The following is a 13,064-nucleotide window of genomic DNA, read 5'->3' on the forward strand; positions in this document are numbered from 1 at the left end:
TCTAAGCAGTTAGCAAGCACTTGTCAAGTAGTTAGAAAGTAGTTAGAAACTCACGGTATCAAACTCAGGCAACTTGAGGTGCCCGGCTTCGACTTCACGCAAGTACCACACGTACCAGGACTATTTCATTCGAAATTTATCAGTTTTTCATCAAAAAATCACTTTGGAATCACTTTCTTATCATACAAATGATAATAAGCAATAAATAAGACCTTAATAAGCAGTTATACTTACATTTTCGCTCAGTTGAGCCATGGTTGCGGATGTGGGGAAGAAGAGGGAAATGATTGGTGGTGGGAGGTGTGGTGTGTAAGTGTACTGAAAAAGGTGATGTGGAATGAAATTTTCTGTTTGTGTAGGTAACAGGGTCGCTTGGAAGTCACATGATCAAACTGCTTATTAAGCAGTTTTCGTTCCACGCGACCCGAAAAAGCAGCACAGCTGATCTGCAACCACTTCGCTAGCTAGACTAGCTACATGACCTCGCCGGCCTGAAGGCGGTGGGTGAAGGCACTATCACTTGAAAAGTCGAATACAACAAAACAGAAAAATATAAAAATATAAATAGATAAATAAACAAGTATTTTTAAAAAATAACATAACAGCTAATTTATAGAAATAATATTTTAGACTGTTAAAACAATAACATGCTATTAGGTATAGTAGTATATAGAAGATATGAATATAATAAGATTAATATAATTTATTGTTGAAAAAATAAGGAGAAAAGACGGCAAGACCGAAGAATACCTGTAGACAGTATGAGAAACGGAAGCCGGACACACGGCAGAACTTCGGCAAGCACGAAAATGCCACAAAAATAGTTATAAAAGCTAGATTATTTCTTTTAATTTTTATAGATACTATAAAAATATCTATATATTAGATCTTAGATATTAGCTATGTAATAATTAAGCAAGCAAGCTGTAATTTCTTATCTGAAAGTAGATATCTTGCAAATCAAAAAGATTAGTAATAATATCTTAAGATAATATATTGGCATCTTTGGACTCGCAAGAGTTATTTGTTTATCACGCTATTTCACTCCTTAGCCCTTATACGCTGCACCTGATCATACTTTGGAAGCTAGTCAACCGCTTAGTAAGTATTATTGAACTCAGCGTCTGATGCCTACACGAAGAGTAGAAAAAAGAGGGCAGATACAAGTACTGGCTCAGAATCCACACTTGGGCCGAGTAAGCACTTGTCAAGGCCGGTCTTCTTTGGCGCGATTTTAGAGGTCAGCTTACTTCGGGACTACCGGCTCTGAAGGGTCAGATAAAGTCTTGGCATTTAGACCCTGTCCCTCTCCGCCGGGCCCCGTGCGTAGTAATCCACCGTACCATCGAGAGGCAGTTTCCAAACTCGTACTAGTACCTAGTTAGCGTAGTAGGCAGTTAAGTGACATAAAGCCATCCCTCCTCTCGTCCCTTGTTGCTATTTCGTCCTAAGCTGTCTCAACGCCACGACACGATGAAATCAATTCTCCTACAAACCCTGTCTCTTTGTACTTGCACCGCTGCACTCGCAACTCTTGCCAAGACCGACCCTACACAGTATACGATGGCCCAACTGGACAACCAAGTCCCGGGCCACAATGATGCCACCTACGACACCGTGCCTGAAAATGAACAGATATTCAAGATCGAGTTCCTTGAGATCGCTCCGACTCCTATTATCGCGTGAGGCCCACCCTTCACCCCCCCGCCCCCCTTTGTTTCTCTTCTCGTTATTCCTTAATACTAATAGCCGGATAAAGTGACCGTGTCTTCTTCGTCTACCTCCGCGGTTGTTTACCCGAGTCTAAGAAGAAGGAGCTGGCACTTCCCGACGAGGCTCTTATTAATGCAACCCTAAAAATAAGCGCCTCTGTTGTCTACCCGGATGGTAGCCACGATAACGAAGACTCTATTATGGGACCATTAAAGACTACACCCTTTAATAATCTAGCTCATCTTACTATTCGTGATACCTATGGGGTTCAGGTTGACTATATGCCCAGTAGCGACTGCAGTGAGATTTTACTAGATTTCCAATTTCTTACAATGTTTTTAAGAACTGGAATGTGGACTTTTAAGGTAGATGCGCGAGCTGGAGATACAAACAATACGTGCCTGTTTGCCATGAAATTGACACAATGGTTAGAGGGGAGGCTAAACTAGGATATTTGGAAGCTGCGAGAAGACCTTTTAATTAAACATGTCAGAGATTGGATGTGTTAGTCGCAGAATTTATTCTATAGAGGTTGGATAGTGCATTCGATTCCAATCTTCCCCAAGTAGCTCTGTGGCCCGGTGGCTGTCAATTAGGGTCTTCCTCTATTGGACGTGACATCGCGTGTAATTGCTAAACATGTACTGTGAGCTGAAATAGTCCTTGGCAAGGGCGACGATGACAGGTTTTCATCGATCTAGTCCAGCACTACTAAGAGGACGTTCCCACCAAAAGTCTTCCGGAGATTCTAAAATGGTAGGTATTAATTTATCTATGTCTTTGAAGTGGATCTCTAGTAGGATTATTGATTAACGGTGTCTGACTTCCTTTCTAGATAAAATCCCTTACACACCAGGACTGCTTGAACCGTTACATTCAACCTTAGTCCAATCTATAGCCTGTATACTAATCGTAGAATCCGATATCGGGCGCCTTCAAGTATGTCGAGATGAATTTACGTTATGCTTAGACATTTATAAGACACGTTGAGTTCTAGGAGTATAGTGGATAAAATTCTTAATATATGTGGAGGAATTCTACTATAAATTATTGTACTGTTGCCCTGTACTGTTCCCGTAGTCTACAAGTATCTGATCTTTTCTTTCTATCCGCATTGATCAGAACACCATGCGTCTGAGATACTCTCTTCACCTTTGGGGACTGTTTGCCGTTCCCGGTGTCTTGGCCCAAGACATCGATTACTCGGCTGCCGCGCAGTCGATATCTGCTGAATTGGCCGGTCCCTCGTTCGTGCCCTACATACGACCCACCCAAAAGATCCTGGAATTCATCGCCGTTGGTGATTCATACACCGCAGGTACCGGTTGCAATGGAATAGATGAAAAACTAGGTGGCGATGCCATTCGTGGGCAACGTGCGTACCCCAGGCAAATGGCTCAGGATATAGATAATTGGGCCTTTATCAACAACGACGACGTTCTACCGCGTTTTAGCTTCCACGCCTATACTGGCGACAAGGTAGAAGAATTAGTGGCCTATCAGCTGAAGCAGGGAGACTACCAAGAAGGCGACGATCAGCCACGCAACCAGCCCTTTGGAAAACCGCAAATTGCTCTGATGACTATTGGAGGCAACGACGCGATGCTCTCTACGTGAGCATCCCTCCTCTCCCTCCCTATGGCACACTGTACACTATATGTTTACTTACTGACTTCGCTGGAGAACAGTATATTGAACGATTGCATATACAAAGCCTATAAGGCAGGCGACTGCCAGAGCACTCTCGATAAACTTCAAGACGAACTTGACAGCGGGAGCTTTAAGGATAAAGTCAACTTGGCCCTATACCAAGTAGCACATGCAGGAAGGCAGGCCGGTGGTTCCGAGCCTCGTGAAAGCTTTCAGGTGTTTGTTCTCGAGTATGTTACCTTCTTCGGCATGGGTCCCGAATGTAACGATTATACCTGGTCAATCTGGCCAGGTTGGTGGAGTGAGCAGCCTAAACTCACTCTGGAGCTCCGCCAGCAGCTGAATGACAAGGTCCGCCAGGTCAACGCGGCCATCAAAGCGGCAGCTGAAGATCTCAAGGCAATGGGCGTCATATATGTGGAAGGAATCCAGGACGCTTACAATGGCCATCGCTACTGTGAATCAGGGGCCTCCCGGGACATGACGGAATACAGTGTGTGGTTCTGGTCGCCAAACAACCACATCAACACCCCGTCTGAAGGCCCTGGCGACCCCAGCAACGCTGCGTCAACGGACCGCGTCGACCTTGCGCAGGGCCTGCTTGATTTCATGTTCCCCGGCCAGGGCAAGGTGGTTCCTACAGCAGAGTCTGTCAACAGCACGCCACCGTGGGAATGGGAGGGCGCTGAGAAGTACCCGGACTGGCAGTCACTGCTGGATGCCCTCCACGACGCTGCCGGTGACGATGCCAACGCCCAGAATCTAGTGCCGCTCCAGTACATGCGCACGTTTCATCCCAAGGCAACGGCGTATGCTACGCACGCCGAGGAGCTCTTTGCCGCCATTGCGAACAACAGAGGGGCGGCTGGAGCGGCTGGTGATGGAGGCCAGCAGATTGCTATTGCCTCATACATCAACCCTCTCGCAGACCCAGCTTCGTGGCAACGACTCCTCGCATACGACACCAAGAAGGTCACTGTAATGGTTGCAAATGTCCTGAACGGTCCGGACTATGTGATCGATGACTCCTGGAAATCGGTGATCGACCAAGCCGCTAGCCAGGGTAAAAGGATCCTTGGCTATGTTCGCACGGGCTATCTGGGCGTAAGTCAACAACAGTTCACGACCCGACTAGGCTCGCATGACCTCGCAGACTGGGCTTCACAAATTGAACAAGATATCGACAAGTGGTATGAGCTATACGGTACCAGTCTCGGCGGTATATTCTTCGATGAAGGCTGGCCAGAATGCGGCCCCAATAATATCTACGCAGATCTATACGCATACATCAATAATTATACAAAGCGAAAACACCCTGGCGCATACACAGTCCTCAATCCTGGCTCCCCAATTGCTCAATGCTTTGAAGACACTATGGATACGCTGTTGACATTTGAGAGCAGCTATGAGACTTATACGAACTCGTTTGTACCTAATGATTGGACGCCAAAGGATCCGCGAAAGATATGGCACATCATCTACAAGGTACCACAGAGTCAGATTACAAGGGTTGCTGCCCTTGCTTCGAGCCGCAATGCAGGTTTGCTAGAAATTACCAATGATGATCAACCCAATCCCTACGATAATCTACCCGACGAGGCTTACATGCAAGCAGTCATCGGGGCTGTTCCGGGTGGTACGCCTCTAATTGATGACCCTGCCGAAGCCACCAACTCCTACGTTGCTGGCCTTCCGAGCGACGTGATTGTCTCTTCTTCCGACTATAGCTCCGTTACCCTCATCTGGTCATCAGTTCCAGATGCTCTTGGCTACGCGGTGTACAAGAACGGTGCACAGATTCTAGAAGTGCCACCTTCATTGACCCAGGCTACGGTTGGCATGCTCGAGCCAGGAACCTCTGGCATCACCTTCGAGGTACGGTCAATCTTATCGTCGAACAGTGGAGGTAGCCCCCGGACAATCACAGCGAGCACGAAAAGCCTCCCGGAGGAGGGTGCCATCGCCAATGTGGGCTTCGAACAAAATGGTCAGACCGTGACCTACACAGCCGATGTCTTAGTTCCATACGCGTTCGTGCGACTTTTCATTGGCATCAACCAACCCAGTCATGGCGGAGTTCACGGGTGGCCAATTCAGGTGCCAGGCGTGGACGCCCAAGGTGTCGCGTGGCATGAGGTTGTCAACTACCTTGTTGAAGGGAACGACTTTTACTCCGGCCTTTACAAGTACAGTGGCGCTTGGGACGACACTAGCAAAGTCAATGCGGATTGGACGTGGACCTCTATCGGTGAAGCGACTCAGTCTCAGGATGGTTACACGTATACTTGGAGTGTACCGCTCGCTGGCACTGATGCTGTAGCCAGCGAGTATGTGATACAGGGTCAAGGGTATGCCCCAATCAAGAATATATTCAAAGGGACCCTTTATTCCTACAGGGAATTGTGAAAGACCCGGAAGGAAGTTATCTCAATGCATGAAGTCGCTAATGGAATTGCAACAGTAATGGAACTAGTCTAGTTCTACCATTTGACCATGGATAATGGAAGAGTACCTACTTGGAAGCGAGACCGGCGGGCGGTGGATCCGGGTAGCTTGTCTATTGGCTGATGCCGACTGTCTTTTGTTCTTTCTTTCTTTCTTTTTCTTAACTTCAATCAATATTTTTTATTTCGATATCTTACACTGCAGTATTCGATAACAGTTATATGGTCTGTCTGGACGAATCCGACATCCTATATCGATATTGTGCGCTTTTAATTCGGTAGGGAAATGATATCCTCGAGTCGGATAAGCAGGCAGGCAGTAAGGCGTCAGTCAGGTTTACCCGCGTCCGTGGAAAGTCCCCGTGGGACAGAAGTACGATGGCTTCCGTAACTTAAATCTTTTTTTTTGGCAATTCAACTAGTTTTTTTTTTATTTTTTCCTGACAGTCGGTCAGTCTGTATGGGCAGGTTGATCGCCATTGGTTGGGTGTCCATAGCAGTGAATTCAAATTGTATCGACCTCAAGAGTTTAGGTAGGTAGGTACTAGGTACGGAGCAGCGAGGATGTGAACAGTCTTCGGGGGTTATAATGGTGAAGGCCGAAAGGATTGGTCATATAATTAATTAACTTCACTCACAGACAGAACTAGGGTGTTTTTCTAGGCAGAAAGAATCAAGACCCAACTGACTGACCACCCCCATTAATATATCGACTAACTGACTGTTACAGGGCCTCCCCTAGAAGACTCAATCTTAACATCCCGAATCGATTAGTAAATAAGTTTATCTTATAGAGCAGTACTATTGAAGTAAAAGAAATTAAATCTTTTATATTTAATTATTTTTATTTAATAAATTGCAACAGTTCTCGACTTGACTTTATAGTAGTAGTGGTGAAATAATAATTAGAAAGAAACTAGTAATCAGAGACTGAGAAAGTAGGTTTTCTTTTAATTTCGATGCTTTATTAAAAATAACATCCGGATTTAAAGATTTTTTTTTCTTCTCTCTCTTCTTCTTTCTCAATTACTCTTTTAGTCTTACTCTTATTCTTATTCTTATTTTTTTATTTTCTCTCTCTTCTCTTCTCCTCTTCTTCTTCTTCTTCTCTTATCTCTCTTTCTTTCTTCTTTTCTTCCCGCCCGCGTGTCTTTTTTTTCTCTTCTACGACTGTCATTTCTTTCTAAGTCGTGAAAATCGTGTCGCCTGCTGGTTCTTATAGAGATATTATTTTTTTTTTAATTTTTTTTTCTTTCCTTTTTTTAACCTGTCTGTAGTTCTTTTTTATATTCTCTTTCTTTTTATTATTTATTATTTTCTACTGTTTGCTCTATTGGCGTGAGAGGCAGTAACCGATCTAATAATATTTTAAGTAATAACTACTATATTAGCTTTTACTTCTAAACTGGATTATTATATTATTATCTATATTGTAACTATCTGTAATAAGCATGGCGTTTATATTATTAAAAATTCCGCCGAGGTGATTTAAGTTAGGGTGGATCTTATTAAATATTAAAATCTGTAAGGAGATATATATAAATCTTATTTGATTTTATCTAATCTTATTTAAGTCTTTCTTATTTAATTCCAGTCTTTTTATTATTATATCTTTTTTTTTAGATTCTTCTTTTCTGATAATTCTTATTCGATTACTGTATTACTGTATCTTTTTTTAACCAATCCAATCCTATCCCCTCTAAAGAATTTGCGGCCGTTGCCCGAACGGATAGAATTAGTCTTTAATTTAACTATTATATTTACTAATTCGGTGTTTTTATTAATTATACTATAAAAGTATATTTATTAAGCCTGTTAATACTTTTATTATATTTTTCTATAGTAAGTTTATTTAATTAACTTCAGTCTTGCCTACTAATTTCTTTTTTCTGTCAGCTTTAATTCCTTTTTCTTTTCTTCTTTTATTTTTTCAGATATATTAGTTTATTAATTTAATAGCTGATATTTCTTAATAGTAAGTCTAATAATTTTAATATAGAAGTATATTTATTCTGTAGGTATATTCCGCAATGCTATCAGCCGCTTCGATATTTTTATCTAAAAACATCTTATTAATAAAAATTTTAAATTTGTTTTTATAATATTAGACTTGTAGGATTTTTATATTCAGCTGTCTTACAAGACCTATAATAAGACTGTTGTATTTTTTATATATTTTTAATATTTGCAGATATTTAATCTTCAGACTAAATATTAATAATAGTAGATTTATTATTTAAAGTCTCTGTTCTTTGGTTCTAACTCTTTTTTTAATATCTATACTGTTTTTAAAGTCGAATCTATACAGTTCTCTGCTTTTATTAAATATAATCTCCTATTTTATTTGCAGGCTTTGGCCCCCGTATTGCTGCGGAGAGCTATAAAAAAAGCTATTATATTAGTCTGAGTATTTTATAGTTTAATTTAAAAGTCTTAGCCTCTGTATAAATATCCTGAGATTTTGATTTATCTTATAAATGTCAGGGCTAATATCCGGGTATTTTTAACTAAATATAGTAAGGTATTCTATCTAAGCAGTCTACTTTATAATATTATATAATCGAAGCTGGAGAGTTAGTTTATTTAATTTAATAAATATTTTATTATTTTTTAGATTTTTTATACTTCTGACTAGTATAAGCCTACCGGCACTGGATTTATAGTTTTTTTATTTTATAAAAAGATAAGAATAGAAATTATATATATATTATACTGTTTTTTTAATTATTATTTCTTAGGCTGCTGAAAATCTGTATATAAATAGTCGTGCTTTTAATAAAAAAGTTATTAAAATCTCTTCTTCTTTCAGCTGTATTTTTAACTGTACTGCTGAAATCCTAATATTCTTCTTCTTTTTAAAAAACTGCCTCTATTCTAATAACTGGATCTGCTTTTTATACAGTTTTTTTAACTTTCAGTACTGTACTGTCTGTTTCTGCTACTCTTTCCCTGCTATTACCGCCTAACATGTTTGATCCTTGGGGCTGTGGCGGATGGGATCTGAGGGTGGAGTGGATGTGTAATGAGAAGTATGCTTGATGTTGAGGTGCAATTCTCTGGGGATAGCGTTTGACTGGGTAGCTCCGATCTCAATCTCTTGCTGGTGAGGAGAGGAGAAGATCATGAACAGTTCCCACAAGCCAGCCTGCAAAAGCATCTTTGTCCCTCCCAGGTAAACACCAGAACCGCCAAAGCAGATCCCACCGGGCGATGCGCCGCCGATAGCACAAACCGCGCATCCGCCGCCCCGAACAGCGCCGTCCAGTCCTCCAGCGCGCGCTCCCGGGCGTTCTGAAACGCCAACATATACATATCGTGATCCCTGTTCATCCGACCTTTATTGTCAGCGTCGACCCTGCAGTCCAGACAGCTCAAACACAAAAAGGAAACAAAGGACGGCAGTTAAGGCAAGAGCAGGTTTAAGATAAGCAGAAAAAAGCAGGGGTATAATAAGCAAAGAAAACCGACCTCGTCTCCCTCTCAACCAGATAATGCACCTCATGGCGTCCCGGCACCACCCGGTCATTCACCACGACCTTCGCTCCCGACTCGAGGGCGGGGATCAACGCGCGGAGAATCTGCAGCGCATACTTATCAGACCAGTCGTGGAGGACCAACCGGAGAAAGTACACGTCGGCGCCCTTGACCGGCTGTTCGTGGAAGAAGTCGTGAGCCTGAAATTCGATCCGGGATTCGACCATGTCGTTGGCGTTGGATGCTGTCTGCGCTTGGGCTGTAGATAGGGCCTGGGATACCACTTGCGCTGCATCCTGAACGATACATTGCACGGGGCGGTGGCGGCGACGGACGGCGAGATTTTCGCGCGGATCGGTTTCGTGCTCGCATTGGCCTAAGCATGACTCCTGAGTCCCATGGCCGTGTCTATCCGCTTCAGACAGACTCAGATAGTGCGCCAGCAAGGCCCGTGAGATATGGCCTAGGCCACCTCCTACATCTACGATAGTGAAAGGCTTGCTGTGAGGGGTGGTGGGATCGCATGTGTCGTCGGGGTCACCTATCGCTGAAATTTCACGGACAGGGGGCAGCAGCGTACTGGTGCTTTCCCATGGGAAGACCTCGGCGAGATACCGGGGCGAAAATCCTGGTTCCTGGGCATGCCAGATCATGGCCTGTGCGAAGAGGCTTGCACGGTCGGGCATCCCGGCTAAGGCTCGGAAGATGGGCTCGGAGGTTCGGGTCTGGATATTCCAACCCTGTAGTTTCGGGAATTTGGACAATGGAGTCAGCAGACAGGGAACCAGCGTGGGGTGAGGTGATCAAGGGCCAAAAGGGGACTTGCGTACACAATGTTCAGGCTCTTCGGAGTCTGGATACTGGAGGATGGCGTTCGCAGTCTTAAACCTCATAAGCCTCTCTCCTTTGATCTCCAAGCCCAAGTAAGAACGCTCACCTGCATAGTAGCTGGCAACAGCTCCTCGCACCCGAGACGAATCTAATCTCGTATGCCTGGATTCTCGGCCAGGAGACGCGATGTCGCCGTATGCACGAACCGGTCCGGCTCCGACTCGTAGTACACATGGTAGGTGGCACTGTGCGCCAGCAGACGCCGGACCAGAGCCTCGCGGAGACGGAGCTTCCGCGCCAACGCCGTCACGGTGGTGCCTTCGGATGGAACAGACTTTGCGATGCCCAGAAAAATGATGGCGTGGCCGCTGAGAGATGGGTTTCGCTGTTTGGGGGTTCGTTAGTTCTCAGTTTGCGTACAGTCTATACGATGCAATGTAGATGTGTTCTGGAATACGCATCTGGACGAAATATCCTTATTTTCTTCTTGTAGTTCTTCCATAGAAGTAATTGTGGATATATATATGTGTGTGTGTGTGTGTTTGGGGAGTAGAAACCCACCAGTTCCGGCGTGAGCAGAAAAGCAGGCTCCGTGAGCACCGCGCGCAACTCGTCGACCTGCTGGAGAAGCCGGAGTCGAAGGGTGCCTGCGGCTGTTGGGACCCCAGCCCACGCGTTGGTCTAAAGGGAGAGGGGAAGCCCATGCTCGAAGGAGGGCTCTGAGTCTCCGATCCTCTGAAGCTCGTTGACCAAGTCGGTGGAGACGCGCTCTTGGAGGGTGAGAGGATCCATGGTGCTCGAGCGGACTGCAGACGAGGGTCGGTATGGATTTGGGGGGCGGCCTTGCAATCGCAGGGATGAGTACACACAGAGATAACAGATCAGACCTGGCGTACTTGAGTTATTGAGAGTCCATATTAGCGGACTGTGGGTGGATTGGGGATGGATGGCTAGCCAAAATATTACTGCCTTGACTCGATGACCCCATGCAAACTGATTAGCTGCATTAAATGGGCACGGCGCCGACTCCAGAAACCCCTGCTGATGGCCATCTGTCGATTCTCAAGCAAACAACGCGGCATACCCGGTTGAAGTCAGCAGGGTCTGCGATGCAAACAGGGAGAGGAGAGAAAGAGGAGACTCTGCATAGATTCACAAACAGGGTTATGGGAGGCAAACATCGGAAGGAAATTGGGGGTTCCGGTTGGACTGCACCGATTTATGACAAGGCAATCACGTCAGCTGTCAATTCACCATGCATATTCACATGCAGGCCAGACGACTGTCTCATATGTCTTGAAAGCTGGTCTACTGGCGAGAGTAGCTTTTCTTCCCGATCAAGCCTTAAAGGCTTGACAGGTGCTCTGCAGAAGGATGGGATTGACAAGCTCGCGGCACGAGCCGACTAGTGATAGTCTGATAGTTGTAACGTATGCATACTGATTCTACCGGAGTCTCCGCCATTGTTGCTAGTCACTAGGTGATACTTTACAGTACGTAGCCACTTGCCCAAAAGAAGAAACCAAAAGAAAAAGAACATTTGCATTCGAATTTCATATGCTTACCAATTTTCCATTCTTCTCTGAAACCCCAACCCAGACCCTCACTTGTACCCGTCCGACACCGCGGAGCCGTTCACTCCACCATTGCTGTTCCATCTCCCTGGCTTCTGCGCATTAGTCACCAGCTCTACGCTAATAATATCACTGTATGGTCCTGGGACTTTGAGCCTCCTGGAAAAGCTATACGTGTTACGTGGAGGTGCTGATAGGGTCCGACGCCGTAGTGCTCGCGAGCATGCCCGAATTATCGGAGGAGCGGCGGGCAGACACGCGGCGATCAGCACAAAGTCATTCTCAATGCTGTTCCACAGGGCAATCTGAAGGACTCGATCTGATACGTAATCAGCTTTGACGAGAGCATACCTTGTGAAACAGAAACGGCAACACTCACCGAGCTGGACGATTGGATCACTGACTCCAAGGAGAGTCGTGTTGGAATATAGCTTGATGAAGGCAAAGATGCAGGACCTGGCTCTCGCTTAGCTTCATTGCTCCAAATATCTCCCTGCCAGCAGCAGAACAAAGGAGAGTGACTCACGCAACGCCAATACTCAGGAGCCCCATTCCGCTAACGCGCTTCCAGGTCGGCATTTGCAGTTTCCAGATGATGAAACCAGGCCAGACGGAGAACATAATGTCTATCAAGGCGGACACGGCTATGGAATGGGGAAAGAAAGTGATAATCAGTTCATGATGCCACACTATCACACCAAATTTAAGGACAGAGATTCAAACCTACAGCCCACGGCGCAAGCGTAGTCCAACGAGACTTTCCGGTTCCAGCACTTCACATGGGGGTATTTCCATGGATCAAATTGTCCAGCAACTGGGCTGCATTGCACAAAACATAAGATGAAGCCTACACGATGCTAGGACTAGAGCAGGTGGCGCGGTTCCAACTCACGCTGAAAAAGGCCCTGGCGGCGCGGGGTTTGTAAGGTTGCTTGTGGCTAGGACACCAAGCCCTGAACTCTGCACTGCACGTATCAAACGACTGTCATTGTTTGCTACTCGTTTGCTTGCTGTGTGACTACGTTGAGCCTTGCAGCATCTCTAGTTTGACTTTGTGCACGACCTAAATCTAGTCTGTATTGGGCTAAAGCAAAGCTAGGAACTTAAGAGACAAGAAACGGTTGGAAAAAAGGCCAGGAAAGGCACGGGACTTCTGAAATGTGTACAGGCGGTTTTGTCCCGCTTCCTTGGGCCTCTTGCTTTCATACAATCCTTACTAACCCTATTTTTTCAAAAATAGCAAGCACTTTTCTCTGCGTTCCACAATATCGCTCTTCTTTGCCAGCAATTCATCAACTGCCAGACTTAATCCATCATGACTTTTGTAAAACCCCTTTACAATCCACACTGTTCAGATGACAACCGTCGGGCTCATACT

The 13,064-nt window shown here is 45.0% G+C and overlaps 4 protein-coding genes across 4 annotated transcripts; 2 read left to right on the top strand and 2 right to left on the bottom strand.

The window, feature by feature from the left end:
• Positions 1–1,450: 1,450 nt before the first annotated feature.
• ASPACDRAFT_124110 (uncharacterized protein) lies at positions 1,451–2,340 on the top strand. Its single transcript, XM_020196710.1, has 2 exons — positions 1,451–1,682; positions 1,760–2,340. The coding sequence occupies exons 1-2, from the start codon at positions 1,474–1,476 to the stop codon at positions 2,160–2,162; spliced, it is 612 nt and encodes a 203-aa protein (XP_020053570.1). The 5' UTR covers positions 1,451–1,473; the 3' UTR covers positions 2,163–2,340.
• A 501-nt stretch (positions 2,341–2,841) lies between these two features.
• On the top strand, positions 2,842–5,769 carry ASPACDRAFT_53996 (uncharacterized protein; the record flags this gene model as incomplete). The annotated part of the gene is made up of 5 exons (XM_020202815.1): positions 2,842–3,088; positions 3,168–3,192; positions 3,305–3,326; positions 3,397–5,317; positions 5,384–5,769. The coding sequence occupies 5 exons, from the start codon at positions 2,842–2,844 to the stop codon at positions 5,767–5,769; spliced, it is 2,601 nt and encodes an 866-aa protein (XP_020053571.1).
• Positions 5,770–8,769: 3,000 nt separating this feature from the next.
• On the bottom strand, positions 8,770–10,224 carry ASPACDRAFT_46085 (uncharacterized protein; the record flags this gene model as incomplete). The annotated part of the gene is made up of 5 exons (XM_020201732.1): positions 8,770–8,952; positions 9,012–9,129; positions 9,276–10,021; positions 10,112–10,162; positions 10,219–10,224. 5 exons carry the CDS (start codon positions 10,222–10,224, stop codon positions 8,770–8,772), a joined length of 1,104 nt encoding a protein of 367 aa, XP_020053572.1.
• A 1,491-nt stretch (positions 10,225–11,715) lies between these two features.
• On the bottom strand, positions 11,716–12,307 carry ASPACDRAFT_46087 (uncharacterized protein; the record flags this gene model as incomplete). The annotated part of the gene is made up of 3 exons (XM_020201733.1): positions 11,716–12,005; positions 12,066–12,142; positions 12,213–12,307. The coding sequence occupies 3 exons, from the start codon at positions 12,305–12,307 to the stop codon at positions 11,716–11,718; spliced, it is 462 nt and encodes a 153-aa protein (XP_020053573.1).
• Between the last annotated feature and the right edge of the window lie 757 nt (positions 12,308–13,064).

Source organism: Aspergillus aculeatus, assembly GCF_001890905.1.
Source record: "Aspergillus aculeatus ATCC 16872 unplaced genomic scaffold ASPACscaffold_14, whole genome shotgun sequence".
Taxonomy (NCBI): Eukaryota; Fungi; Ascomycota; class Eurotiomycetes; order Eurotiales; family Aspergillaceae; genus Aspergillus; species Aspergillus aculeatus.